Genomic DNA, 27,972 nt, shown 5'->3' with positions numbered 1-27,972 from the left:
CCTTCTTCTTCAGCACTCTGCTCTGGAAATTCTAACTACTTCATTCTCACCAAACTCCAAACTGTGTCCACATGTCATGGAAATTGCTGTCCTCTGTCTGGGCATCCCTTTTTATTCTATAGTCTGAAAAATGCCTCCAAAAATAATAACAACAAGGTGATTGTAGAGTTCCTTCATATACTTACTTTCTGTTGACGAATCACAGTCCTATGCTGATTATTGCTCAATGTCTGGAAATAATCATCTCCCACATTGTGTTCAGTTTTCTAGTTATTTAGTGAAAGAGTAAGTCTGGTACCAATTACTTTATTCTGCTTGGAGGTGGAGCTTGTCATAGTATTTTCTAATGTAAGGCCCATGGCTTCAGCAGTCTCTGATAATCTCGTTCCAAAAAAAGAGAAATATTTGAAGCCCTACCCTTTGCAAAGCACTGTGACAGTCCCATAGGACTTTAAGTTCTTGCGGTTTTGTCGTGGTGTGTAAACACATACATGTACAAAATAATTTCTTTTTTTTTTTTTTTACAATTTTATTTATTTATTTGAGAGAAAGAAAGAGAGAGATAGTGACAGAAATAATGAATGAGGAGGAGAGGGAGAAGCAGACTCCTCACTGAGCAGGGAGCCCAACATGGGGCTCGATTCCAGGACCTCAAGATTATGACCTGAGCTGAAGGCAGATGCTTAACCAACTGAACCATCCAGGTGCCCCCAAAATAATTTCTTTGAGAACTATAATTGGTTTAAGTTCCTTAGAACACTAATGGAATAAACATCTCTATGTAAAAGGTAGAGCCCACTTCCCAACACTATTCTATAGTGTTAATTTCCAACATACAAAATTCTCTCATTAAGGTTTTTTGTTGCTGTTTTGGGCATTTTTGCTTGTGTATATGTACGTGTCTGTTTGTAATGGAATTTTGTGCAGCCGTGCACCATAGTTTCTACACTAAATCCCTATAATAACAAGTATTTGGCCACAACCTGCCATTCCATGCTCACCACATTTGGGCCTTTGCCCACAGCAGTGATGTTTAGAGTGCTCACAATACTGTTTTGGGTCACTCCAAGCTGAGGTTTTGAGGCCATGCATCTCACCACCCAGTGCTTATTTACAGATTATATTCCCATCCCATGTTTTCTTCCTCCATCTGAGTTTCTGCTTTGGTTTTTATTTTGCTTTTTTTGGTCAGTTAGTTTTCTGGCATTGTGTTTTGGCTCCTGATAGTACTTTGTCCAATTGTGTTTTTTCTAGTTTAAAGTCAACAAGATTTGGGCTGGCTGGATTTATTTACTCATGGATCTTTATCATAAGTCCAATTGTTCCAGCACCATCTCACCATACAAAAGAGAGGAAGAGTATGTGGTGCCTTCCCACCCATGTGTGCAAGCCCTCCTCCCATGACATTCTTGTTTCTTGACTCTCCGGATACTAGAATCAGTGCCCCAGTTCAACCAGGGTGTTCAGCCCTCCTAACACAGCTTCTCCCTCTGCCTAGGCATTTCCTTTCTGTCCAACCTTTCCCATCTTCTCACCAGCAACACTGATCTATTCTCTATGCCAGTTATTGCAAGACATGATCTCCTTGTAGAAAATCAAAATGATCTTAAAGATTAATAACTGAGAGTGGCTGTTAACATGTGGCCCTCCTGTATGCCTCGTCACTTGGGACAAGGAAGGTCAGTGAACAAGAAAATCAAGGAAAAACAAGGAACTCAAGGACTCCCAGTCTTGTTTCAGGCATGAGTGTTGGCAGTGAGGGGAAGTGCACGCAAGTAAAGTAATCATTTTGAAGACTGTCCTTCATTGGAGTTTTTCTATTCCCTTCTTTATCCCTGGTCTTTCATCCTGCTACCAAACTTAGAAAACAAACAAACCCACAGTTTGCCAAAAGACAAGGGACTTCTCCGAATGAAAGTGGTAATGCTGATACTACATTCAAAAGCTCCAAATATAGTCCTAGAACTGACTATCTTACCATTCTGACTATCTTACACCATTCTTGTTTGATATGGGGTGGATTAAATCAATTAATGAGCTTTAAATTCCCCATTTCCACAGACAGGAAGATGGGGGTGAGGGGTTTATCTGTAAGCATAGGCAGGATAACTTTAATACCTGATGTTTAAATAATCCTCCAAGTATTTGAATGTCTAATGCTTGGGGACACTGAAAGGCTTTGTCTCATTGGCAGTAACAATTGGATGTGCAGCAAGAGAGTATAAATGAGTAAAGTCTTCTTTAGTGGGCTCTTTACTTCTTGGCCATCGTCAGAAATTTTGATGAAAAAGTAAAAGCTGATTGAGAAAAAAAAATGCATCTAAGCTTTATATAAATGACTGGTTTCATTCAAATCTATAGTCAGTGGTACTTTATCAAAGTTCTTTTCATCAAAATATTTGACAATTAATCTTGGGCCAACTAAACATTTGGCTGATTTAGACATCAGACTTCCATGTCAATAGAAGCAGATTCTTTTTTAAATAGAGCACATTCTGGCCAATGTGTTTTTCTCTGAAATTCTGCTAAAGATATTTATTTTAAGTCTCTCTCAATACCAGAGGCAAGAGTGACTAACTGAGCTGCTGGGGGTTGTAAAGAAGCATTTATCCTCAGGAAACTTTCTTTTCTTTTCTTTTTTATTCTTATAGTGTATCTGGCTGCTTACAGCCTTTATCATGCTGTGCAAAATATGATTTGCTTCACGGAAAAAGCAACTAATATAAGAGGCCAAAATGCTTGTGTAATCAATACAAGCTTCTTACATGCAGGATCTTAGAGACAGAACTGCTAATTGCATTCAAGTCTGATCTTGAGCTCAGCAACATGGGTCTGCGTGTATGTGAGGGGTGAGAGGGCAGCTGGTGGAAAGACACCCCCCCGCTGTGTACCGAGTGCGTTAATGCTAAAATTATACAAAGGTCTCAGCCATTCAATGAGGAACCTTGTTGCTTCTTATTAATGGAAATGGATTCTCTTATTTTTCCTTGTCAGATTCCAGCATTGCTGGCTGTCTGCTATTCAAAGCATCTGAATCCTCCCAGATGCCAGCCTCTGTGGGTGTAAGACAGGAAATGCAAAATGGTTTTGGCCTGAGAACAAAAATGTGAACTGTAACAGAGCATGCTCTGTGGGATGGTCACTATTATTTTTATGTGGTTTCAGACTAGGTATGGAATCATGAGTAGCCTGTCTCTGTGGAAATGTTGGTATATCAGTGTACTTTTGGTCTTAACTTGCGAACTCCTAAAGCAAGGATAGGGACTTACCAGATAGATCATGGGATATCTTGCAGGCTCTGGAAGGTCGTGGACTTGGTGGAGTCTGCCCAACAGCCTTCCAGGTGTCCATCTCTCACGGGTCCTTCCTCCACAACTTCATCTGTCACCCTCCCTGCCGATTGCTTCCTCCACGTGATGGCTAACAGAGCCATTGACACTTCCCAGACTTTCTTCCACACAGCTTCAGCCTCAGTGAGTGACAGTGTCCACAACACAGATCCAAGTGGCCCGGAGAAGGGACACAGGTCAGCCATCCACTCCTAGGGTCTGGAACGCAGGTCACCTAAGAGGGGGATGCACGTATCTCAAATAGGGGCCGGGAGGTTTTGGTACAAGTGGATAGAAGGGAGAAGACGAGTGAGTGAGGGCTGGGCAGACGAGACCGCCCTTCAACACCCGTGGCAAGGTGGGCATTTGTCCTAGTCTGGGCCACTAATCCAGTTCTGGTTGGTCACAGACCCAGTGTCATTCTGATACAATCATCATTTACTGGCTTTAAAACAAAAAATAGCAAGGAATGCTCAAACTAACCCACCTACGACTTTCTCCAATCACGGAAAGAGGAGCAGTATTGTGCGGCCTTGGTGGTGGTGATGGTGATGGTCTCGCCATCCTCCAGAGCAAAGACGTAGTCAAACGCATGATTAAACTAGACAGTGTGTTTATTGAGAGCCAGGAGCGTGCCCTGCTCATGCTGGGTTCCCTAGCTTGTGTTAGAGCCGTGCCTTGCACACATGGGCACTCTCCAAACGCTTACTAAGATAAACTTTTGGAAAAAAACAAACATTCTACCAATATTAAGCGCAGGAAATCCCACACAACTGCTATGGACACAGCGTCCACGGTGGAAATGTGAACAGGTGGCTACAGGCTGGATCGAAGACAGATTTAACGAAGTGCCGCCAGGTAGTGGCAGGCTTCACGGTGCCGCGGCCCGGCACACCCAGACGGGCTGTCACTGAAGACGGTCCAGGTGAGTCTGGAAGCCTCGAGCGCCCCGGGCCCGGGCAGCAGCAGGAGGCCGGGCTGTGTTTGTCGTTCCATCCGCCGTGTGACTCTTGTATTTGGTCGCATTCCACTCGGTCTGAAGTTCTCGTGCCTTTGCCGGGACTGCGCAGTATCACGACAAATAATTTCTAAAAATAGTAAGATTGCTACTAAGGTAACATGTGACTCCTCTGCCCAAAGTGATCGTGTCCTGAAAACTACACGCGCCTATTACGTGTGCTGTAGAGTTCTACACACTTAACAAGCACCTCCATCGGTGAGACGTGGACTTCTGCATTTGGCCGGAAGCTGTCACGTGCGGCCTTCCCTGGTGTGTCCCCTCCGGCCCTGCTCTGTCCCCCTCCACATAACCTGTCCTACCTTCGTGAGGCAGGTGCGCTCCTTCCTGTTGCTTTTCTGTCTTCCTGGCTGAATTATGCTCCCTTTGTGCACAGGGCTTCTCGAGGCTTCTTGGCCTCCCCTTCCTTCTGGTTGTCTGTGTGTCCTTCCCAGGGCCCTGTCCCGGGGCTGAGGCATTGCTGAGCTCTGTGGTGGCCCTCAGGTGAGCAGGGGTGCTGTTTGGAATCCCCATTGCTGCGTAACAAACCACCCAAACTCAGTGGTGGCACCGACGACGACTCACGACTACTTCCCACGATGGCCCTGAGCAGGGCCGCTCTGCGCTGGTCACCCCCGGACTCGACGGAGCCCTTCATTCAGCGGGTGCTTGCAGGAGCAGAAACACCCCCGATCCCTCTCTCCACGTGGCCTTTCTCGGCAGAACCCTAGACCTCTTCCAGGGCAGCCGGCCTCCCAGGGAGACGGAGGGGAAGCTGCCCGCTGCCTGGAGGCCCGGGCTCCGAGGTCTCCCGTCCCGCGCTCTGGGTCGCACGGATGGGGCCGGCAAACTCCTGCCGGGATGGACCAGCTAGTGAGTGCTTGGCTCTGAGGGCCGGACCCGCCTCCCGCAGCTACTCAACTCCACCACCGGGTGTGAGAGCAACCGCAGACCGCGCAGGAATGGAGGGGCCCCCTGTGTGCCAATAAAACTTTATTTGCTGAAAAGAGTAGGAGGCTGGATTTGACCCGCGGGCTGATCCCTGTCGCCAGTCACAACAGCCCGATGTAAGGGACAGTGGGAGGCCTGGGGTCACTCGGGCGACAGCTGGTGAAGGGCAGGGAGGGGGGCAGAGCCCGCCGTGACCATGAGGGGTCAGCACCTGCGCTCATGGACACGGTGTTGGGAAGGCCAGGCAGCTGGCTTGTTGGACTCTTCGGTAGCTCAGCTCCGACGGAAGGAGAGAGCACCGCCACAAAGCCGACCTCTGCAGAGGCAGCTCCCGCCTGTGGGGCAGGGTCTGGGGCCTTCCCCAGCTGATCACACTCAGAAAACCCACAGAGAATGACCACCTGCCCATGGTGTTCTGCTGGCGACAGTGGTATCCCTTTTCTTCTAAAGTGATAAAAACCAAGGGGACTACGATTTGTGTATTCCTTTTATGCATTTATGACACTATTGCTAATATTAGGACTAATCCTATTGAAGGAGAAGACTGTAGAAAGGGAGCAGAAAATGAGGGAGGGGAGAGTGACATGCCTTGGCCACTTGGGGCAGGAGCAAGGGTGTGTGGGGAAGCTTCTAGTGAAGGGGGACGTGAAAGATGGTGAGTCCTTGAAATACAGAGCACATTATGCTTATCTTTCTGTCCAAGACTTGCAGTCAGGTAGGCAGCAGTGAAGCAACAAGCTTTGGCTCTATGAACCATAGTTACCAATTAAAGAGCGGGGTTTAGTGGTTTTGGAATGGAACATCCATAGAGGGTGGGGACGGGTGCCGCCCAAGAGGCACAGGGACTCTGTGAACAGGGCTTTCAGTTCAGCCTGACAACAACCCTGGAGTGAAAGCATGGCCTCCTGGAGGCGGTACCCAGTGATCTTCAGAGGAAAATACCAGGAGGTAAGCTGGGAATGCCACAGAGAATGGGAAGAAAGGAAGTCCTCCCGAACTGCAGCATGAACATGGCCCCATGAGGGTCAGCAAGGCAAGAACATAGCGGAGGAAGAGAGCGTCTGATGTCAATGACAGAGCTAAGAAGTGTCTGTTGGGGTCATGGGTTGGAGGAGAGAGGAGTCTTCCCCCCCCCCCCGCCCAGAAAGCCCAGTTGGGTAAGAAAGAATGGACAGCAGCCCAAGTAGGGGAGAACTTTCTAACGGCTAAAGCTTATAACATGGGAAAGGCTTCTCCATGGAGTGGGGCATCCCTGAAGCATTCACGCAGAGGAATGCAGTGAACAGCTTAGTGACGTGGCCTACCAGAGCCCATTACGCCCACTTGCTTTCCTGCTAGGACGTGATGTGTTTTTCTGAGAAATGTCCTCGCTCTAAACTGTAAGCCCCCTAAACCCAGGGACTTACTGGCTTTGGGGTTCCTAGTGCTGACATGCTTTTCACTATTCCCTATTCCCATCTGATGAATGAACAGATGGCCTCACACACCCTCAGTATCTCTATGGAGGTTAAAAACATGGAGCTAGACCCACACTCCCATATGGCCCGGCCGTTGCCTGCCAGGGATTTACCCAAAAGAAATGAAAATGTGTCCACACAGAGAAGTGTATGGGGATCTTCATAGCAGCTTTGTTTTAGTGGCCCCCAAATCGGAACAACACAAATACTTATCTCCTGGTGAATAGATGAATAAATAAATTATGTCACATCCACACAATGAAATCTTCATAAACCCCATCAATAAAAAGGAATACACTATCGATGGACACAACAACCCGGAAGAATTCTAGAACATCATGCTAAGTGAGAGGAACCAAACACGAGAGTGAGCACATATGGCTCCCTTCGTACACAATTCTAGAAAAGGCAAATTCACAGTGGTAGAAAATGGGTCAGTGGTGGTCAGAAACCAGAGGGCAGGAGAAGGGAATGCCTGCGAAGGGCCACGAGGAGCACGTTTTTGGAGTGCTGGAATATTATGTCACGACTAGGTGGTGGTTACACAACTGTGTACATTTGTCAAAACTCTTTGAATCGCACATTTTAAATATGTGCAGTTTAGTTTCTTGTGCTTCAGGAATTTCCATAAAGTCATTAGAGGATGTAGATGTTCTTAGGCTTTGTTTTCAGGGTTGAGGGCAGTTGGAAAAAGTAGGAAAGTTTTATCTAAGTAACTCCGCAGATTGCACCCAAGGGGAGCAGGGTTCTGAGAAATTCTCTACTGCTTGGGCCCTGGGGCTCTGTTTCCTGGGATTGGTGCCCAGGGTCTATCAGGGCAGAGAGAAGGATGACAGGGCTCACCCACGTGGTCTCAGGGGTCTCACGTGGCTGTGCCCTGTGATGGCTGCCGCCCCTCCAGATCCCCTACTGCCAGGACCCTCAAGGTGGAGATAGGACTGGGATCCCTGGGTGGCGCAGCGGTTTGGCACCTGCCTTTGGCCCAGGGCGCGATCCTGGAGATCCAGGATCGAATCCCACGTCAGGCTCCCGGTGCATGGAGCCTGCTTCTCCCTCTGCCTATGCCTCTGCCTCTCTCTCTCTCTCTCTGTGACTATCATAAATAAATTAAAAAAAAAAATTAAAAAGGTGGAGATAGGACTAAGGAAAAGGGCCACTGGGAGCCCCCAACATGACAAACCCCTCCCCTCCTCCACCTGGAGCTGCTCCAGCAACCTGGGCTACCCCACCCCTTCATGCCACGCCAGGTGGCTCTCCAAGGATGGGGTTCACTGGGTAGGCAGTAAACAATGAGTCAGGAGTTTAGATCCCCAGCCTGGAGGGGTCTGCCAAATGTAGTAGGAAAAATGACTTAAAAATACACAGCACCCCCTTACGTTCCCTGCAACACACACGAGGCGGGGGGAATAGAGCAAAGACTAAGCTCACAAAGCAAATACCTAAACTATTTCAAACTAACATGCTAAGAGGATATAACTGTCAAAGGGAAAAGGAAATTTCCTGTGTAAATATCTTGGGTGAGACAAGGCTCTTGAGCAGACTCTTAAGATAAAGAGGCGTGTTTGGCAGAGAGGAGGAACCTCTCACCCCTGAACCTTGGGTTCCAAATAATGAGCTCCATGTGAAGGTGCTTTATAGACTATCAATCACTCAGATAAGCCTTTATCATTCTTATTTCTAATAAGACAAATCTGGATTATTTGGGGTCCTTAAAATGCCAGTTCCGAGATATTCACCCTGCTGGCAAAATCCAAGTGCGATCTGCTGCTCGGGCTACGTTAGAGTCGACCTGCTGCATCCCTGACTAGGCCGCCAGCCCCCTGCGGACCAGAGCCAGCCCCACGTCTTCTCACACCCAGTGCCCAGCACCCAGCACCCAGCACCCAGCACCCAGCACTGTGGGTGAGCCCGGAATGCACATGGACCCAAGAGATGGAAGAGCACAGACCCAGTCTGGAGACTGTCGGTGCTGGTCAGGACCACCCATGGGCAAGTCACGACCTCCGGCCCGGCCCCCTTACCTGGAGGAGGGAGGTTCTGCTCCTGCCCATGCTGCAGGGGCTCGAGAGGACCAGCTCGGGGCTCATCGAGTGGCACTTAAACCAGAGGCTCTGCGCCCCGGGCAGCCGTGGTACCCACAGGCATCGATGCCGTCGGGGTGGGTAGCTCGCTTGCGGGGGGCCGGGGGGGGCGGCGCTGGCGGTCCCTGCTTTCTCTCCTCCGTGAATGGGGCTCTTTGGCTCTTCCTACTGTCTCATATTTATATTCTGCAGCGCTCTTGGAGCCCCGGTGCCTTAACAGAGGGACGCGTCTCTGATGCTGACAGGGGACCCCGTTGAGCAACACTCCCTGGCTCTGCGGGTGCAGGGCTACCCCAAGATCCTGCGCTCAGTAATTAGCGGCCGCTGTAGCTAACAAAGTGAAACAGCATCAAAAGGAAAAGGAAATGAACAAGAAAAGAACTGTGATGCGGGGCTCCGCGGACCGGATCGTGCGGCTGTTGCTTGTATTTCTGTCGGAGCTCTGATTATTTGGCCCCGAATAGAGTTCGGTAGGGTTCCAGCCGCGATGCCCCAGAGCCCCGGGAGCAACACCACAACACGATCTCTGTCCCACCCCCTTGGGGTTCAAGACAGTTGTCAAAAACTGAGGGGACTGCTTCGGCTCCCTTATGAATCCAGAGACCGCCTCAGTGCCGGTGGCGTCTTAGTGGGGTACCTGCTTAGCGGGGTCCGCTCGGCTGGGACCGTCACTGGAAGTGCTTCCGGGCGGGCCTCTCCAGCATGAGGATCCCAGGCTGGCTCCTACGGGATCAGTTGTTCCAAATGACAAGAAGAGGGGCCTGCCAGTGTCTTCGTGTCTTGGCCTTGAAAGTGACGTGACCTTTTGACCTGTGCCCAGTGGGGTCTTGGCCTGGCTGGTGCGGGCGCCCAGTGCTCTGCGCATCACCCTGCAACTGCGAACGCCTCCTGGAAAACCCATACTTGGTGTGCAGCGGCTGAGCGGCCGCCCCGCCCCGCCTGGTATTAATAACCCACCGTGGTCCTCTGGCCCCCGGGGGAAAGGGATTGGGGAAATGTGTGCGGGCTTGTTCTAATGTGGGTAGCTGTGCCACCCTTCAGCTGTGCCCGTCAGCTCAGGGTCTCTGTGGTCTTCAGCTTTCGAGATCTTTTTGGTTAAAATGCTGCATTTTCAACACACGAAGAGATTGGAAACTGGCCTCACTCCACACGTTAAATCTCTTTAATAACATCATCTATCTCACTGAGGTCACTTAGGGATACAAACACCATTTTTTTGTCAAGACTCTTCGGCTGTCTCCAGGCCCCAGAGCTGGGAATTTTCACTGACCTGCCCTGAGGACCACATCTATCCGCCAGGGTGCCCCCGGCACCTCTTTGGGAGCCCCGCTTCCAGACACAGGAGCTGTGCTCACAGAGCCTCTCAGGGAGCCAGGAGTGTGCATAATAAGGACTTTGTGCTTCTCAGTATTTTTTTTTTTTTTGATCTAAAAGAAACTTTCCTACTTTCCCTGCCTTTGGCTTCAGTTATTTGAAATGGCAAAAGTTGTTAAAATTCCAACACGAGAATATGTTCAATAAACAGAAAAGGAGTTTGGAAGACCCACCACTGAGCATGAAGATTAACCCCGTGGTGGCCAGTCCCTAGGTGTAGACAGTGTCCATGACTGGCTTTTGGTAGGGGTCTCTATGCAGTGGTCCTTCCTTATCACTATCACCGAGCCACTGCTATGAGTTTTGTTACACATAACATCTATTTTTCTGATATCAAACTTAAAATAAAAAACAGAAATATACAAGGTGATTTTGTTTATACACAACCTGTGTGACTGCAGATTCTCTTTTAGAAGACATTTATTCATTCTTCAAATATTTATTGAGTGTTTGATTTTATGGGGCAATAAAAAATGAGAACAAACAGATTGAAGAGCTCAAAAGCTTAAAATCCATTGGAGAAAAGAAAAATAAAGTACACAAATAAATCCAAGGTGGAATGACGAAACATTCAGGGGGATCTCAGGGTTACAGAAATTCAAAGGAAAACATACTCTTGATCCAAAAGGAAGAAATAGGAGGGACTCTTGAAGGACCTAGCATCTCGGCTTGGCCTTGAAGGGTGGGTGGGTATGGTGGGTTAGAAACGGTCACAAATTCTTTGGCGTTCTCCCATTGAGAAATGGCATCTTTGCCGCTCCCCCTGAAAACCAATGGGTTCTGTGACTGCTTCAATTAATTAAATATGGTGGCATATGGTGGCAGAGATTCATGTCAGTTTCGAGACCAAGACCTGAAGATACTGGCAGCCCCCTCAGTTGTCATTTGGAACAAGTGATCTTGGAATCGTCTGTCTGAGAGCCATGAAGTCTCCCTGTAGGAACCATCCTGAGATCCTCATACTGGAGAGACCAGCACGGAAGCCACACAAAAGCACTTCCGGTGACAATCTCAGCTGAGTGGACCCCACTAAGCAGGTAATCTCACTAAGGCACCAGGTATGTGAGCACAGCTCTCCAGGACTGTCCAGGGCAGCCCACCTGCCAACTAAGCACTATCAAGTGAGCTCTAGCAACGCCATGTGGAGCAGAAGAACCATCCAGCTGAGCCCTGCAGTGATAGATGACCAGAACGGTAGGGTTCTGATTAGCACAGATGAGGGCCTGCTGGCACCCCACAGAATGAGATATTGTGGGAAAAGCCACAAAGGTGTGAAGGTGAAGAGAATGCTCAAGAATTTGAGTTTTGAGGAAATCAGAAAACTTACAGGAAGTAGAAGGGACGGAATAACTATTATACATATTGAAATGCTAAACAGAGAGTCTTGAAGGCACGTGTTGTTCTACAGTCAATGTGGTACCACTAAGACTCAATGTTTTTTAGACTTCTGATTATGGAAACTTATAAACATACACAGAAAATAGTATAATGATCCTCTATAGACATCACCACTGTGGCTCCAGTCGTGTCTAAGTGGTTTCGTAGCAAAAGAATCATCAATGTTTGCCAGTCTTTTTTCCTGAAATACTTTTGGGCAAATCCCATACATCAGATCTTTTTTCCATAAATATTCCAGTAGGCAGTTCAAACACATAAGGGCTTTAACAAATAACTGTAAAACCGTTTTCATGCCTAAAAAAGTAACAATCTTAATAAGACAACCATTCCATGATCACATTTCTCCTATCAAATTTCCATACTATGTTCTTATTCCTAGTTTGACTCAAGCTGAGTCCCACACTGCATTTGGTTGCTTTGTCTCTAAGGCCTCTTGTAATGAATGGCAGTGGTGTGTCAGACGCTGCCCTCTTTCCCATGCTGTTTTGTTCTGTAGAATTCCCCGGTGTGTCTTAGGTTCCCGGCACCCTTACCACCATGCTCTGTTAGAACCTTATTTCTTGGGTTCCCTAGGTGGCTCAGCGGTTCAGTGCCTGCCTTTGACCCAGGGCGTGATCCTGGAGTCCCGGGATCAAGTCCCACATCAGGATCCCTGCATGGAGTCTGCTTCTCCCTCTGCCTGTGTCTCTGCCTTTCTTTCTCTCTCTCTCTCTCTCATGAATAAATAAATAAAATCTTTGGGGAAAAAAAAAAACCTTATTTCTTATGAACTAGGAGAGAGGGAGTTGGTCCCTGTGGCATTTTGAGGTACAGGATGCTACAGCTGCATTTGAAGTCAATCTGATAACATACAATAATGAGGTGTGGGCATGATGGTGGCCTGTCTGTAATGAGGGACCCTTAGCTCCAGGCCCAGGCTGCAGGGTAAGGAGTGGTCACCAGGAAGTTCTGGCAAAGATAACCCTTCCTCCTGATTCTCAGGGGCTCACTGCACGTCAGGCTCCATGCCGGTGGCTTCTGGCATCAACACACTGGATAATATTCCTCGAATTTTAAGGAACCACAGACAACATGTGATTTATGTACATCGTTAGTGCAAAACATGGAAAGAACTGGAACCCAAAGCCTCTGTTCTCTGCTGCTGTGCCAAATGCCAAATGGCTGAGATTAAGCCCCCGAGGCTGCTCTGGTGAATGGGGGGAAGGCTGCTTCTTCCAACACAGGCAGATCCCTGGGGCCTGTCCAAGATCGACTAGACCAGAGTTCCTGGGCATCTGACCCCGGAACGTGCATTGACAGGCATCTTGGGACTTTTTGACACAATTCAAGAAACACTGGAATAAGGAACGGGAGCAGCTGTAGCAGAGAGAGAATGGGGAGCCCCGCATTTGAGCTGCAGATAAGGAATTTAAGGGAGGAGGAAGAAAAGGACTTCTCACGAGTGCCTCCTGTGTGGTTGGAATTGGCACGTGCTAGGGCGGCCTGGGTGGCTCAGCGGTTTAGTGCCGCCTTTGGCCCAGGACATGATCCTGGACACCCGGGATCGAGTCCCACGCTGGGCTCCCTGCATGGAGCCTGCTTCTCCCTCTGCCTGTGTCTCTGCCTCTCTCTGTGTGTCTCTCATGAATAAATAAATATAATCTTAAAAAAAAAAAGAATTGGCACGTGCTGCTGAGTAAACCACTGGAGAGGAACGTGGCTCTCAGGAGCTGACAGGTGCCTCTGGCCGGAGCTCCCCAGCCAAGCCGCCCCCAAGGAGGCCACAGTGGGGGGCTCCCACCCACAAAACACTGCTTATGCAAAGGGCTCTTGACTTCATGGGGAACCTGAACTCTTCCATCACACCCAGGAACCTTCTATGGAAGCTGAAGCCATGGCCACCAGGGCTCCAGCCTTCCTGGCCCCAGGAAGCTGACTCATCCCAAGTGTGTGTGGGAGAGATGCAGAAATCCCACCACGCAGGATCCAAGGAACCCTGGGCCACTCACGCATGAACAGGACCAAAGAACATGGGGACAGGTAGCTGCGGGAGCAGGGTGCTGTTTCATCGGTGGTGATAAGAAGTCACGACCAGCATGGAAGGCAGACAAGAACCCAGGAGCCGAGGACACCTCCCTTTGGAATATGGTCTAGGTGAAGGATGTCCAGTGGGCATTTTGAGAGATACACATTGAGACAGGATCGAACAGAACTGGATTCAAATGACACAGTCATGAATCAGATGCCTTTAAATAACTCTTTTTATTCATTAATATCTACCTGTTGGTAACTGTAAGTCTTTATTTTGAGGGTATTCTTTTTTAAGAGAATGAAAATTGAACATCAATGACATTTTGTGTTTTAGAGAGAACACAGGGCTGGGGAAGGTCAGAGCAGAGGGGATGAGAGAATCTCAAGCAGACTCCCTGCTGAGCATGGAGCCCTACCTGGGGCTGGATCCCATGACCCCGAGACCATGACCCGACTGGAAATCAAGAGTTTGACCCCTAACCAACTAAGCCACCCAGATGCCCCTAAAATGTTTTTAAAAGACGATTGTTTAAAAAAAAAAAAAAAGACGATTGCTTCAAACCAAACTACCATGGCACATGACTGATAGGTGATGGGGAGGGGCCCCTGGCGGGTTGATAAAGTTATTTCCCGATCATGATATCATATATCTGATTGTCATACCTTTCTGTATTACATTATATTTCAATACAAATTTTCCCTAAAGAGGCTGTCTCTTTGATTGGCAGAGATGGAGAAATTTGTCGTAATTTGGGATGTGTAATATCCCACTTTTCCAGGAACCATAAAGTCTTCTGGAAACCATTCTTGTTTTGCAAGTAAATGTGATCATTTTTATCTGCTTGGTTATCACCGTGGTTAGAAGGTGTAAGCCGAGCTTCCGCACACTCTTCTGGCAATGTCTTCTCACCACAGCCCGCCACCCCCACCCCATGAAAGGTGCTGCTGGTCCCAGGGGGCCCAGGATGGTGGCTGGAGGTGGCACATGAATGAGCTCCCTGGGCAAAGGAATTGGAGCCTGATCTCAGGAAAGGTTCTTCCCATCTACGGCAATTATTTAAAAATTATTTTCTGTAGGATCCTTAATTTGATCAATTCTACATCAGTGTTCTTTTTCTTTTTAAATCAAAGTTTGGATTTTTTTTTTAATATAGCCTCATAAAACATTAGGATTCAATATTCAGTTTGTTTTCAAATGCCCCAACTGTCTAAGCTGATTAAAGCAGACCTTTTTTTCCCTTTGGAATCTTTGAATTAGGAGAAAATAAAATCACTGCTCCGCATTTTCAGCTGAAGTGGGGAAGGGATGGGTGAGGGGAGGAAATGTAGGTCTGCATCCATAAGACAGAAAAAAGAAAGTGTCCAGGGAGGTGGCCACTGTCTTACTGGCCACAAGAAGTCGGTGCTGATCAGCCCCTAGTGAAGAGATGAGGAGCACTAAGTTAGAAGCACATCCCTCTGGAGATCTGGAGCAGGCAGGGGGCGGGGGTGATGCCCACAAGAGAAATGAGACCACAATTAACATCTTTAATGCATGTTCTAGACCAACCCAAACAGAGCCCTGGCTTTTTATTTGCTCTGGTTTTCTTCCTGCTGATACATGTCTTGCCCGGGGTTAAAATCAAGGACACTCACCGCGGTTTGCTACTGGGCCTTTTCGGTTCGCCCTGACCGCTCAGTTTCCCCCAGGGTTGGTGAGCACCCCCCCCCCCCCCATCGATGGTGAGGTGCATGACCCGGCCTTTCAGCTCTCTCTGGCACAAGTCCTGGTGATTCTGTGACACCCTCCACACGTTCGCTAGAACTAAGGTGCCGCTTGGTCACCGCGCAGGGGGCTACACCGACTGCGTCCCTCGGAGAGCGAATCCCGGCCCGGGAGGGGGGCGGGGGGGGGGCAGAGCGCTGACCAGCCGAAGCACAGAAGCAACCTCGCTGGGCGCAGAGCAGATCCTAGGCGGGAAGGGCCCCTAAAGGTAATGGGGCCTCATGGCCACTTGGTAAACGCAGGTGAGCAGCTAAGGTCAGTTGGGACAACTCTGGCTTAATTCTCTCTCGCCACCCCCCACTGCCTGCCCATGCGTCCTCTGCGTTTCTGCTCCTGGCACTGGTGGGAGGGGGGCACTTCTGCCGCTCACTGGGTCTCCCTTTAGTATCTTTTTAAAAAAGATTTTATTTATTTATTTATTTATTTATTTATTTATTTATTTATTTATTCATTCATTCATTCATTCATTCATGAGAGACACAGAGAGAGGCAGAGACACAGGCAGAGACACAGGCAGAGGGAGAAGCAGGCTCCCTGTGCGGGGGGCCCCATGCGGGATTCGATCCCAGGACCCGGGGGTCACGCCCTGAGCTCGAGGCAGATGCTCAACCGCTGAGCCACCGCCCCCGTGAGTATCTCGTAAGCTGCCCAGGTCACCGGGGGGAGGGGGCACACAGGGACCCATTTGTCCTGCGAACACCTAGGAGTTCCCCAAGTGCCTGGTTTCGATCGGGGCGGTTTGGGGGCGAAGTCTTCCTGACCTGCAGGTCTGAACCCAGACTGGGGAGCCTTTCAAAATCGCACAAAAGGCAGCACCGCCAAAAGCACCCCGAGGCGCAGCGCGGGAATTAGGGAAATTCCTAAGGCCGCGGTGGACGCGCAGGCGGGGGCGGGGGCAGCACCCCGAGCCGGGGCCGGGGGCCCGGGGCCCGGAGCCCGTCGCGCCCCCCTTCCCCGGCCTCGGAGCCGAGGGGCGGCGCCCCGGGCAGGTCCCGCCCCGGCCGGGAGGAGGGACGCAGCACCCGCCGGCCCGCGCCCGGGTCCCCGCGCCCAGTCCTCTGGCGGCGGCTGCAGGTGCGCGCTGTCCCTCCGGCCCCGCCGCAGCCATGGCCGCCTCCTCCGCGCGGCCCGCCGTCCTGGCCCTGACCGCGCTGGCGCTGCTCCTGCTGCTGTGCCTGGGCCCGGGTAAGCGGGGCGGCGGCGGGGCGCGGGAGGGAGATCCGACACCGGCCAGGGCGGAGGGACCCGGCCGAGCCTGGGCCAGTGCCCGGGGCACAGGGTGTTGGGTGTGGCCCGCGCACAGGTGGGGGTGGCGCGCTTGCCCCGCACACGGAGGACCAGGGGCAGGGGCAGCTCCGGCACGCGTGCTCACCTTGGGAAAGAATGAGGGTCACGGTCGGAAGCGGGGGGCGGCAAGAAGTGTTTGGGACCGAACCTAAGGGGCGGGGGCGGGGGGTAACGCGAGCGGCGGCGGGAGGCGCGCCGGCCCGGGGGTGGGGGGTGGGGGAGCCCCGAGCGCCGCGATGCAGAGGCTCTTGCAGGCCGGCAGGTCCCTGCCAGGCGCTCCCCAACCGACTCAAGTTCCAGGTCTGCCACGCCGTTCCCAGGCCTCCCCTCCCGCCCGGGGAGGTGCTCCTAAAGGAGAAACGCTTCACCTTCTGTGCTTCCTGGAGTCCTCAGCGAATCGGTTGAAAATTCCAGGTTCCTTCCCTATAAAATGAGCGTATTCGTACAAATCCCCCCAAATGAAGCAGTTTGGTGCAGGCATCTGAACCCGGAGTCCACAGACCCGGCCTTAGGGTTCTGGCCTGCGAACACTGCCTTCCACTTGTAGGGTCACCGTTCACAACTCGGAGAGGCCTAGGGTGATCCCGGATCTCCTGCTAAGGGGACTCACTGGAAGGCACGGAATACTCGCCCAACATGCAAGACTGGTGCTCTTGCCCCTGCAGAGTAGCTGGCTAATGACTGGGAGACACCCTTCATAGCTTGGCTTCTGTGCTTGCTTATTCAAAACAGGTGTGGAAAAGAAAACTGCAGGTGGAAGAGAGGGAGGAAGCCCACCTCTAGGAGTCCTGAGGCCAAAGCTCCAGGTCGCCCCAATAGCAGGGGACCTGTTCCACTGGAGAGAATTGCTCTCCTTCTAAATTACAACCACAGGGGGGGCTAATCAATTATGTGATTGATCCACCTCTCCTACTTCGTTCCTCCCATTTTCAGAAGCACATCCTCTTTTTTTTTTCTTTTAAGATTTTATTTATTTATTCATGAGAGACACAGAGAGAAAGGCAGAGACACAGGCGGAGGGAGAAGCAGGCTCCATGCAGGGAGGCCGATGTGGGACTCGATCCTGGGACTCCGGGGTCAGGCCCTGAGCGAAGGCAGACGCTCAACCGCTGAGCCACCCAGGCGTCCCAGAAGCACATGCTTATAAGCGAGTGAGCACCTGCCAAAGCCATTCCTTTTCAGACTTGTGTCTTACCTCACTCATATGAAAAACAGGGCGAACAGTGTCAGGTAAAATAGTATCATCATTGAGCTGGAGTGTGAAAGTTCTTATGACATAAAATGAAAATCCTTATACACCGAGTCCCACAGGTGGCTCTTTATGACCTCCAAAATCATTTCATGGGGAAAATGATCATTGCTCCTTCTTGAGCAGTTTATTAATAGTTAGCACCTTCAAAGGGATATCCTGCAATTCTGCATCTGCTGGGAGATCTAATGTCAGGTTAAATAAATTCAAGAGTGCCTGTTATCACCATCTAGAAGTAGTGACTGATGATGTTGGGACCAAAAAATCCATTCTGTAGGAAAAAATTCACAGCTCTTCATTTTTTCATTTTTCCCCCTCAAACTAATGTGGTATCTGATTATATGTATTAATATTTATACTTCAGTGGGTAGTAATTGGCACAGTGGCCACATTAATAATTCACAATTTAGGATTTTCCCGAGCCTTTCCTTTGTACAGCTGAGATTTGGTGAGGCTTTCATTTCTGGAACTGCAGTGACACATTTGCTGTTAGAAATTGCAACGACTTCATCAATGCCTGAATCCAGTGTCTATTTCAACATCAGGCCACATTTCATTCACTTAATGTTAAGTGCTTTTACAGAAGGCAAACAGATGGGCGGACGATACTTAATTCTGTGTGTGCCACGCTGTTGTTAAAAGATGGACAAATGTTAAGATATTAATAAACGCTAATATTAGTGGCAAGGAGTGGATCTGTCTGCTTTGGCAAGTGTATTCACAGATTTCTTTATTGACTCTTAAGGTTTGATGGGAAGTACAGCCTTTAAGAGTAGTCTCCCTCCAATCTAATTAAATAATCCTCTCTACAGGAGCCCCGTCAAGGGCTCATCTCTGCTTACGTACTCTTGATGGGGAACATCTTTGGGGTGACTCACCCCATCTTTGGGGTGGCTGCCTAGGTGTTGGAAACCTTACTTTATGCCCTAATCTATGGCCCAAGTGTGTTTCTGGAAACAACTTGCTGACTCGTTTTCTCAGATCAGATTCCACTGTATCAGTTAACGTAGTTTAAAATGTATATATTATAAATATCTGTAGCCAAATCATTTGAAGGCTTGGTAAATTTTTAACAAAGTTTGTGCATTCTTAGTGAAAGTGACTAGTAATGCTTATTTTTAATCCCTGTGCCAAATTTTGGAGTTGAGACGGTTGTTGGTAATAAATGTATGATGTACCAAAAAAAAAAAAAAAAAATTCCCTGGCTCCTAGAGATTCTTCCCAGCCATGCTCCCTGGCTGGCACATCCCCTCTACAGGCAGTTGGGTAGCCTTCAAATCCAGATGCCTACAGAGGCTAATAGGCTCTTTGTGGACCATGGGGGTGTGCTGAGTGACTTGGGCCCAGAGCATTCAAATTCAGATTTTTTAAACACTGGGTGCACTCATAAAACACAGCTCCAGGTAAAGCTCAGCTGCAGGCAGCTAATTTGTGGCCTTTGGCCACACGTGTGGCTTTATCCCCCAGTTACATAGTCAATTCTTTAAGCAGGAGGGGTTCTTAATCTTATCTGTGTCCCAGACACTTTTTGAAAGTCTGGCAAAAACTATGGCTCCTATTCCCAGGAAACTATCTTTGCAGAAGCAAACACAGGCATTAGGGCCTGTCCATGGGCAGGGAGGTTAAGGACCTGCCGTGAAAGGTGGACAGGACACCACTTCCTCCATCCTGGGGCCAGACCATCTCCTTACACCTGAACATGCTCTGCTCGTTATTTAGGAGGTCGGGCTTTTCTCCTGGGTGCTTTAGACACCCCTTCACCGGATAAGCCTTGCACCTATGTATAGCGCTTAAGGATCAGAGGTGTCTACCGATCCTCACATCTGCTCACCAGGAGGAGGAGGGTGTCCTACCAGGCCAGGTTTTCGATTCAGATGTTTAGGCTGATTAGAAATACTTTCAGAACTCAATATAAATAACAGCAAATGGTACCAATGATGCCAAACTGGGAAGATAATCCAGGTAAGCTGTAAAACTGGGCTGGATTTTTTTAAAGAACTAAAGTGCATTCCTTGGCTTGTGGCAGCATGAGTTCTTGATAGCTGCCCACCTCTGCCTTCACATGGCTACCTTCTCTGTACCCTCGCCCTTGCCTCCAAAGATCCCAGCCATCGGATTCAGAGCCCACTCTAGAGCCAGCGTGATATCACCTCATTTTAGTTAGTTAATGAGATCCTTGATTATACCTGCAAATGCCCTATTGCCAAATAAGTCCACATTCAGAGGTTCTAGGTGGATGTAAATTTAGGGGGATCACTATTCCATTTGCTCTACCACAAAAAAAGGGAGAGTCTGCAGGAAGGTACACATGACAGGTGGCCTCATCGTAAGGTATATGTAAGGAGCTAAAAGAACAATGTCATTTCTCCCAGGGAGTATCTCAAATCCTAGCGCCCCTGATCAGCCATGGTCATGGTCACCGGTATGAGCCACAGGCAGCCTGAATTGCTTTTCCTGCATGACATGGAATGCAGCAAACATGAAAACCATGATACCACCAGGTTGCCAAGTGGAGAGGGGGCGCGTGGTGATTTTTTTTCCAGCTCTGATTTTTGCACTTGGGAAATTAAAGTGTACAGTGCAACTCTGACCTGATTTCTATCTTCTTTCCGTTAGGTGGCATAAGTGGGAATAAACTCAAGCTGCTGCTTCAGAAGCGGGAAGGTAAGCAAACCCCACACGGATAAGGGCGGCATTCTTAATGGATCCCAGTGAAAGGCCATGTTGAGTGTGCTCACTGGGGTCTTGTATTTGGAAAATCGGAAGTGTTTACTCCTTGAAAGGTTGGCAGATCTGAAGGGCTTCGTCTGTGGGTATGTGTGTGGTATTTTATTAGGTAAATATTATTACCAGTAAGTGTTTGAAGATTGTTTTCCTGAAAGCTGTCGGTGTGGACTCCAAAATAAAAGAAACAGTGCTACTGTGTTAATCGAATGCTCTGTGTGTTAGAACCATGATGCCCTTTATCTGAATTTAGAGCATATCCTCTAGAGAACATCAAACCTCCATCAGTGAGGTAGACTCGGATTAGCACTATTTGGTGTTCTGTGTCTAATTAGCCCTCTGGGGCAGGGTGGCACAGAAAAAACTGTTTTGTTACTAACACCTGTTGCGAAAAAATACTCCTATGATGAATGTGGTGGCAGCGGCAAGATGTTTAAAGCAGAGCAGGCTGGGAGCCAGGCACTCTGAGTCCCGGGCTCACCAGAATCAGATAGATCAGTTGGACCGATCGTGGGGTCTTGCGAAGGCCAGCTCCCCTCGGAACTGTCACCTTTGCCTGTAAAATAAAGAAGTTGTCTAGCTCTTGAAAATCAGGAGTGGGACCACATTTCTGGTGTGAGCCTTTGATCCCGTGTTTGTCTCTCCTCAGCCCCACCCTCCCACCCCCACGCAGTTAAGAGCGGTTCTGGCAGGTGGGAGTCTGCTCTCTGATCACGGGGCCCCCTCATACTAGTCACACGCTCCGCAGCCCCCTCCAGAGATTCCTCAGGTGCCGAGCACTTGGGGCCCCTCATAGGGGCAGAGGGCTCCTGAGGGAGCTCCCAGCATCTTCCTTAGCATTTCCAACCGCTCCCCAGGCCCTGGCCAATCCCTGATCTCCGTGCCAGGTAGCACACTCCTCCAGGACACTTGGGGTGATGGAAGCTCTGGAAGGGCCAGCCTGTCAGAGGTGGGAAAGCACGGACCACCAAGACACTCCTGAGTCCTGATGCACATCCTCAGCTTTTTTTCAAGTCAAGCCTAGAAACACATATTGAGCACCCACTATGTGCAAAGAGTTGTAACAAACCCTGAACTGAACGGGAAGTGAGGAAACAAATCCACTGCTGCTCTATCCATGTGACCAAGGGACTCATAGAGCTTCTCTCCCAATGTCCATGCGGCCTTCGTAACAACACCAAGATGGGGACTGTCAATCCAGTTTGCTAGATGAGGGGATGGAGAGCAGGGATAAGCCAAGCGGCACAGCTCCTTCTCCTGAGCACTTCCTGCAGAAGTGGTGCCTTTTAAACAGTTGTGACCACAGTGGGAAGATGCTGGGAGAAGCCGTGTATACCAGTACCCTCCAAGACTCAGTCAAATCGTCGATGATCTGTGAGGCCCACACATGGTAGCCCAAGGTGGGCCTGTCCCAGCTCCCCAGCCTGAGAGCTCACCAGCCCACCAACTTGGGCTGGGGCCCAGAGCTATTGTTTTCATTCTCTTTTCTTCCTGGTCTCCTGAGCAAGCATGGCATCCTCATGCTCGCACATATAAGGAGTATCCACTTGTGTGGCCATACAACTGGATAGTTGTTTCTAAACACCTAAGGGGTAAGCCGCCAGCCCCTGCCTGAGACTGGGGTCTAGGCCTGGTGAGTAGCTGCAGAGGATGGGCTAAAATTTTGTCTCTCCCTTGTACCTTTGAAGTTGGGGGCTGGCCTGTGCCCCTTTATAGGGCTGCACCCAAATGGAGAACTTACTGCCAAGGGGCATGGAGTCCAGTGACAGGAAGCTGTATTTTATCCCATGTGATGTAAGAATGAACTTCAGAATCAAAACCATCTCTTGCAGGGTGGGCTTGGGGTCTGGGATAGATACTAGTGACTCACCTCAATAAGAAAAGAAATCATTCCTTCTACCTTGGGGGGTGGGGAATTGATCATTTCAGCACCTGCTCCAGCTAAGACTAATGTGGCAGTGGGCGAGAGCAAGGCCAAAGAATTCTTGAGCGGCCTGAAGCGCCAGAAGCGACAGCTGTGGGACCGGACTCGGCCAGAGGTCCAGCAGTGGTATCAGCAGTTCCTCTATATGGGTTTCGACGAAGCGGTGGGTATTCCCGCCTCCTGGAGGCCTGACTCCCTTCAGGGCAGTGTGGTGGGGACAGCAGCTTGGTGGGGAAATAGGGCACAGAAAATTAGCCTTCGTAACACACTCCAAAGGATGAGTCCCCATTGTATGCCAGGTGCTACCCAGGCACCGGATAACATTTCCATCAGGATATAGGGATATCAGCTGGAATTTTTCATCACACCACAAACAAATGGGAATCTCTTCCAACACGACTGGGAAGCGGGATTCCAGAAAAGTCGTCGTCCAAAATGGCAGGGACTTAAATTCATCCCAGAATCCGATGTAATGTATCTGCATAGTTTTGCCTGGGTGTCTTTAAAATAACTCATAACTTCCTCTCCCCCCAAAATTTGCAGCTTTACCTCCCCCATATGTCAGAAACAACAAGATCGATGCAAAGACCCCTGTGGACAATGGGAAGAGATGAAAAGTGACTTTTTAACAGAGATGGGTCTTTGCAGATGTTTTCCGGAAAATCTGGCAATGCATTTGCAGGGAAAGTTGGTTCCATTCTGTTCATGGGTCCAGGCAGGGAGGTGCCTCAGAATGGATGTCTTCGCTAAGTCAAGGAAAAAGAGTGTTTACAGTGACAGACTCCCAGCGGGGAGGTACAGGTGAGGCAGCGGCAGAGCAAGCTGGCAGATCCGGCTGCACAAAAGCCAGTGTACAGAGTGCCCAGCAGGGCGGCGCTAGCGGAGCGCTCTCCTGGAGGCTCGGCGGCCTGGAGAACACTCAGCCCGCCACCCCATGCCCCAGGGGGGTGGGGGCAGATGACGGGCAGCATCTCCCAGCAGGGGCATCTGGAAATACTCTTCTAAATGGCCCAAGATTCATACTGTGCATCAAGGATGTATAAGATGTTGCAATAGATGGAAAAAAATTAAACTCTTTAGAAGCCTCATTTTTAATGGCTGCATAAAGTGCAGTCATGTAACGGGATTATAGTTTCCTTCCCATTCCCAACCATTGGGTATATTGGTTATTCCCTAAGTATCTTCCTGTGCAAAAAGCTAAACACCTACATCTAGACTCCGTGCCAGGCAGGAATCTAAGCACTTATATGAATTCACTTATGGTCATAACCACCCAGAAGGCAGGTACTATGACTCGCATCTTCGTGTGTAGTTTGTTTCGTACTTGGTGTTGTGTTCTTCCCAGTGGAGTAGCTGAGGCAAAAGGTAGAATCACTCGCAGGTCTTTAGGCTTGTCGGATTGCACATTCCCAGCAGTCACGTGTGAGAGCACCAGTCTTCTGGCATCTTCAGCACCACCTCGAATTCTCAGTGAAAATTAAAACAAAACAAAACAAAAAAAGTACTTGCTTAAACATGAAAATGGTATGTCATTTGTAGTAATTTGTATTTCTTTGATGCAGTCCTTGAAAATGGGTATTAAAAGTGTAGCATGGAAATGGCTAAAATAACGAGTGGTGACAAGGTGAGAATAAGGTGAGGATCCATAAGATTATAACTAAATATTCACAGAAGAGACTAGAAGGAAATACTCCAAAGTGTCAGTTGTGGTTGTCTTTGGCAATGGAGTTACGATCCCCCCCTTGACTCTGTCCCACTCCCATGTATCGATTTGTAAAATATAAGTCTGTGTTATTTCTGTGCTCATAGAACAATTTTTTAACTTCTTGAAACCCTTGACATTTCAAGGTCTGAGTTTTGCCAAAACTTCAAACAAGATTATAAAATGCCAAGAACCAAGGAGCAAGATGATTTGCTGCAATGTTGTGAGGAAAGCAAACATTCTCACTTTCCTGGCTGAGGCAGAAGGAGGGCTGAGCAGAGGCCAGAGCCCCTGGGGTTCAGCAAACAGAGGAGGGGCAGACTGCGCTCACCAGCGTGGCACAGGCTGACCCAGGGTTCACCTGAAGCGGGTGGCCACAGAGAACCGCATCGTGGGCGAGGCCGGGCCTTCCGGCCTCAGGGAGTGCCCAAATACTCATGGTACCCGGCAGTCTTATTAAATGCATTCCTGCGACCCAACCACCGGAAAATTCCATCCAGGCAGTGTGGACGGGTGCCTGAGAACATGCACTTCATAGCATCCAAGAGATTTGGATGCAGGGGTGCACTGGGCGCACTTTGAGAAAAATTGGACCCAAACTTGTAGGTACCCTGCAAGCTCCCTAGGTCATCCTTCTCTTGTGCCCACCTTTTCGGCCTCACGCCAAACCTCGAACCAAGTCGTCGGCAGAGTCGTGTGCAAGTGCCCATCTACGTTCATCCTGTGCCTTCACTACCGACAAAGAATTAGTCTTTCTTTTAAGAGAGGCACCGACAGCAAAGACCTGTTACCCCGGCTGTAAAGCTGAAAATCCTTCTTTGCTTCTCACTCGATTCAGTTCTCCCCCTTCCCTTTTATCCCTGCTCACTGCCACTGTCTCTTTTCATGTGACTCTCAGCAGCTGTCGGCTTCATGAAGGCAGGGACTGTGTCCTACTTCGGGTGGCCCTTCAGTGCCAAGCACAGAGCTGACGGGCTGGGCCCATTTAATCAGGGTTTGTGGAATGAAGAAGTGCAGCCGTGCACGCTCGAACAACGCCATGGGTATAAAAGGTCATCATTGCAAGGTCGTGCGGCTGAAACACGCCAGGACAGTGGCTGATTTAACTTACGGAGCATCTACGCCGTGCACTTGAGGGGCCAGGCGACAGGACGGGGCGGGGAGAGAAGGCAATGTCTGCAAGATGTGTGCAGGAAGAGGTGTACCGTGCCCAGGGGGCAGGCCAAGTTATTGCGATCTTTGAGAGATGTCCATTTTATTTCCCCCAAAAAAGAGAAAAATATTGAAGTGTTGGGTACATTAAGAACTCAAAGGGCAAATGTTTACAGGGGCTCGGATGGGCCCTGTCCTGAGGGCAAGGGCTTTTACCAGTGCTCTTCAGCTGTCTGCTGACCTCCATGCTATCAAGCCAAGTGGTTCTTGGTAAGAGTTGTTCATGGTTGAAGAAAAGCTGTCACAGAGAAAAGCCAGAGATAAGATGTGGTCTGGGGGGGTGGGGGGGTGCGTGTCCTTAAATCCGTTCTCTGCTTTTCTCTTTTTCTCCAGAAATTTGAAGATGACATCACTTACTGGCTGAACAGAGATCGAAATGGGCACGACTATGATTACTACCAGCGTCACTATGACGAGGACGCCGCCATCGGTCCCCAGAGCCCCTACAGCTTCAGGCACGGAGCCAGCGTCAACTACGATGACTACTGACCAACCACCCCTCGGCCCTCGGCGCCCCGGCCGCGGAGGTGACCCACTGGGCTGCCTTGCACCACGTGGCTTCCGCTGGGCTTTACTCCAGCAGATCTTGCCTACCCCCTTTCTGCAGCCAGGAAGGAAGAGTTAAACAATATAAATGCCTTTGATATTTCATGCAAGTGCCTAACATCGCATTTCATTTAAAAAATAGAAATAAAAGCAGTTTGTTAAAAACAGAAGTCTCAGAATTCATTCGGTTGGGAAGCAGGCTGGCCACAGTTTTCATTCTCTGGATTTTGTCAGAGTCGGAGCCTCATCCAAGAGGCAGCTCTCTGTTACCCCTACCCTGCCGGGATCCCCGCCACCCCCCGGGCAGACCATGGCACTGAGCAGGGGTCTTTGGTTGGTTAAAATTCTGCCCCTGCTAAACGCAAGGTAGGAAGCCAGCGAGAGAATCTGGTCAGAAGTTATTTAAGGTCACAGAACACGGCTTGGAGTAGTCTAATCATCCCACAGGTGTTGGAGCCCTTGCTGGGCCCCAGGCCCTGAGCTCGCGCTGGGCCTGTTTAAGTCGATCATGCAGGAAATGAAGGGTAATAAGGAAAAAGCTGAAGCTTGGGTGAATTCAAGGCCTCGCTTCTCTTAAAAGAATTAAAGCTTCGCCAATGAATTCAAGAAATATTTAAGAACACACTTTACGTAGTCTTTAAACAACCTGAGTGGATGAAAGAGAAAAGTGGGGTGGGTGTGAGGAGAGGGAGGGAGGAAGGTAGGGTGGGGGGCAGAGGGGGTTAGGAGGAGGTCATGAGGCATTGCTGATGGAGGGAGTCAGGTCACAGCCTGTGTGATGCCCACAGAGCTGTGGCGGAGGTTGGGGAGCACTCAAAATGGTCTTACACTCTTGTGGGTCACAGACCCCTCTGACAGTCTGATGGAAACTTTTTGTTCTTTCTCAGAAAAATGGTGATTTTGTTTATAGTCCCTGAAATACATCTCCATTCACAAATCATGAGTAATTAGAAAAAAAAAAAAGCCGGCTTAGTAGGAAGTAGTGGCTTCAGGAGAGTGATGTTTATGGACACTCATAACATCTGCCTCTAGTAATTTTGTTCCTTCCTTTAGAATCCTTACAACTTTTAAGAATTTTCACAAAGTATTCATACCATACAATTTACCATTTTTAGGTGTAGTGTATAGTTCAGTGGCATTGAGTGCTTTCACATTACTGTGCCCATCACCACCATCCATCTCCAGAACTTTTTCATCTTCCCTAACTGAAAATCTAGCCCCGACAGCCCTCCCTCCCAGCTCCTGGCAGCCCCCAGTCCACTGTCAGTCTCTATGAGCAGGACTACGCTGGTACCTCATTTAAGTGGAACCATACATTTTTTTGTGTGTGTGTCTGGCTCATTTCACTTAGTGTAATGTCCTCAAGATTCAACAATGTTGTAGTCCGTGTCAGAATTTCTCTCCTTTGGGGACGCCTGGTGACTTGGTGGTTGAGCATTTGCCTTCAGCTCAGGGTGTGATCCTGGGATCCTGGGATCAAATCCTGCATCAGGCTCCCTGCAGGGAACCTGCTTCTTCCTCTGCCTGTGTCTCTGCCTGTTTCTCTCTGTGCCTCTCATGATAAATAAATAAAATCTTTAAAAAAATTTCCCTCCTTTGAAGGATGAATAATATTCCAATGGGCATTTGTATGGCATGTTATTTATCCATTCATCTCTCAATGGACACTTGGGTTACTTCTCCCCTTTTTTTTTGTCCTGTGCATAATGCTATGAACATGGGTGTGCACCTACCTCTTCATGTCCCTGCTTTCAATTCTTTTGGGTAGGTGTCCAGAAGTAGAATTGCTGGATCATATGGCAATTGTTTAATTCTTTTGAGGAACTGCCACCCATGTGTTTCACAGTGGCTGTCCTATTTTACATTCTCACCCTTTATTTTTATTTTTTAAGATTTTATTTATTTATTCATGAGAGATACAGAGAGAGTGAGAGAGAGAGAGAAGAGAGAGGAGAGAGAGAATGAG

The 27,972-nt window shown here is 49.2% G+C and overlaps 1 protein-coding gene across 1 annotated transcript; it reads left to right on the top strand.

Annotated features, from left to right (window-relative positions):
* The first annotated feature begins 16,384 nt into the window (after positions 1-16,384).
* ECRG4 (ECRG4 augurin precursor) lies at positions 16,385-26,176 on the top strand. Its single transcript, XM_025462932.3, has 4 exons — positions 16,385-16,547; positions 20,515-20,562; positions 22,552-22,709; positions 25,794-26,176. Exons 1-4 carry the CDS (start codon positions 16,469-16,471, stop codon positions 25,947-25,949), a joined length of 441 nt encoding a protein of 146 aa, XP_025318717.1. The 5' UTR covers positions 16,385-16,468; the 3' UTR covers positions 25,950-26,176.
* The last annotated feature ends 1,796 nt before the right edge of the window (positions 26,177-27,972 follow it).

Source organism: Canis lupus, chromosome 10 (assembly GCF_003254725.2).
Source record: "Canis lupus dingo isolate Sandy chromosome 10, ASM325472v2, whole genome shotgun sequence".
In the NCBI taxonomy this organism is placed as follows: Eukaryota; Metazoa; Chordata; class Mammalia; order Carnivora; family Canidae; genus Canis; species Canis lupus.
This window is presented reverse-complemented; position numbering and strand designations above follow the sequence as displayed.

What these genes read in the sequence shown, in the direction of transcription:
- ECRG4 (XM_025462932.3), top strand. Translation starts at nt 16,469, where the DNA reads ATGGCCGCCTCCTCCGCGCGGCCCGCCGTCCTGGCCCTGACCGCGCTG. An exon ending in GCTGCTGTGCCTGGGCCCGG is followed by an intron (nt 16,548 to 20,514) that starts GTAAGCGGGGCG and finishes TCTTTCCGTTAG; the next exon opens with GTGGCATAAGTGGGAATAAA. An exon ending in GCTGCTTCAGAAGCGGGAAG is followed by an intron (nt 20,563 to 22,551) that starts GTAAGCAAACCC and finishes TGATCATTTCAG; the next exon opens with CACCTGCTCCAGCTAAGACT.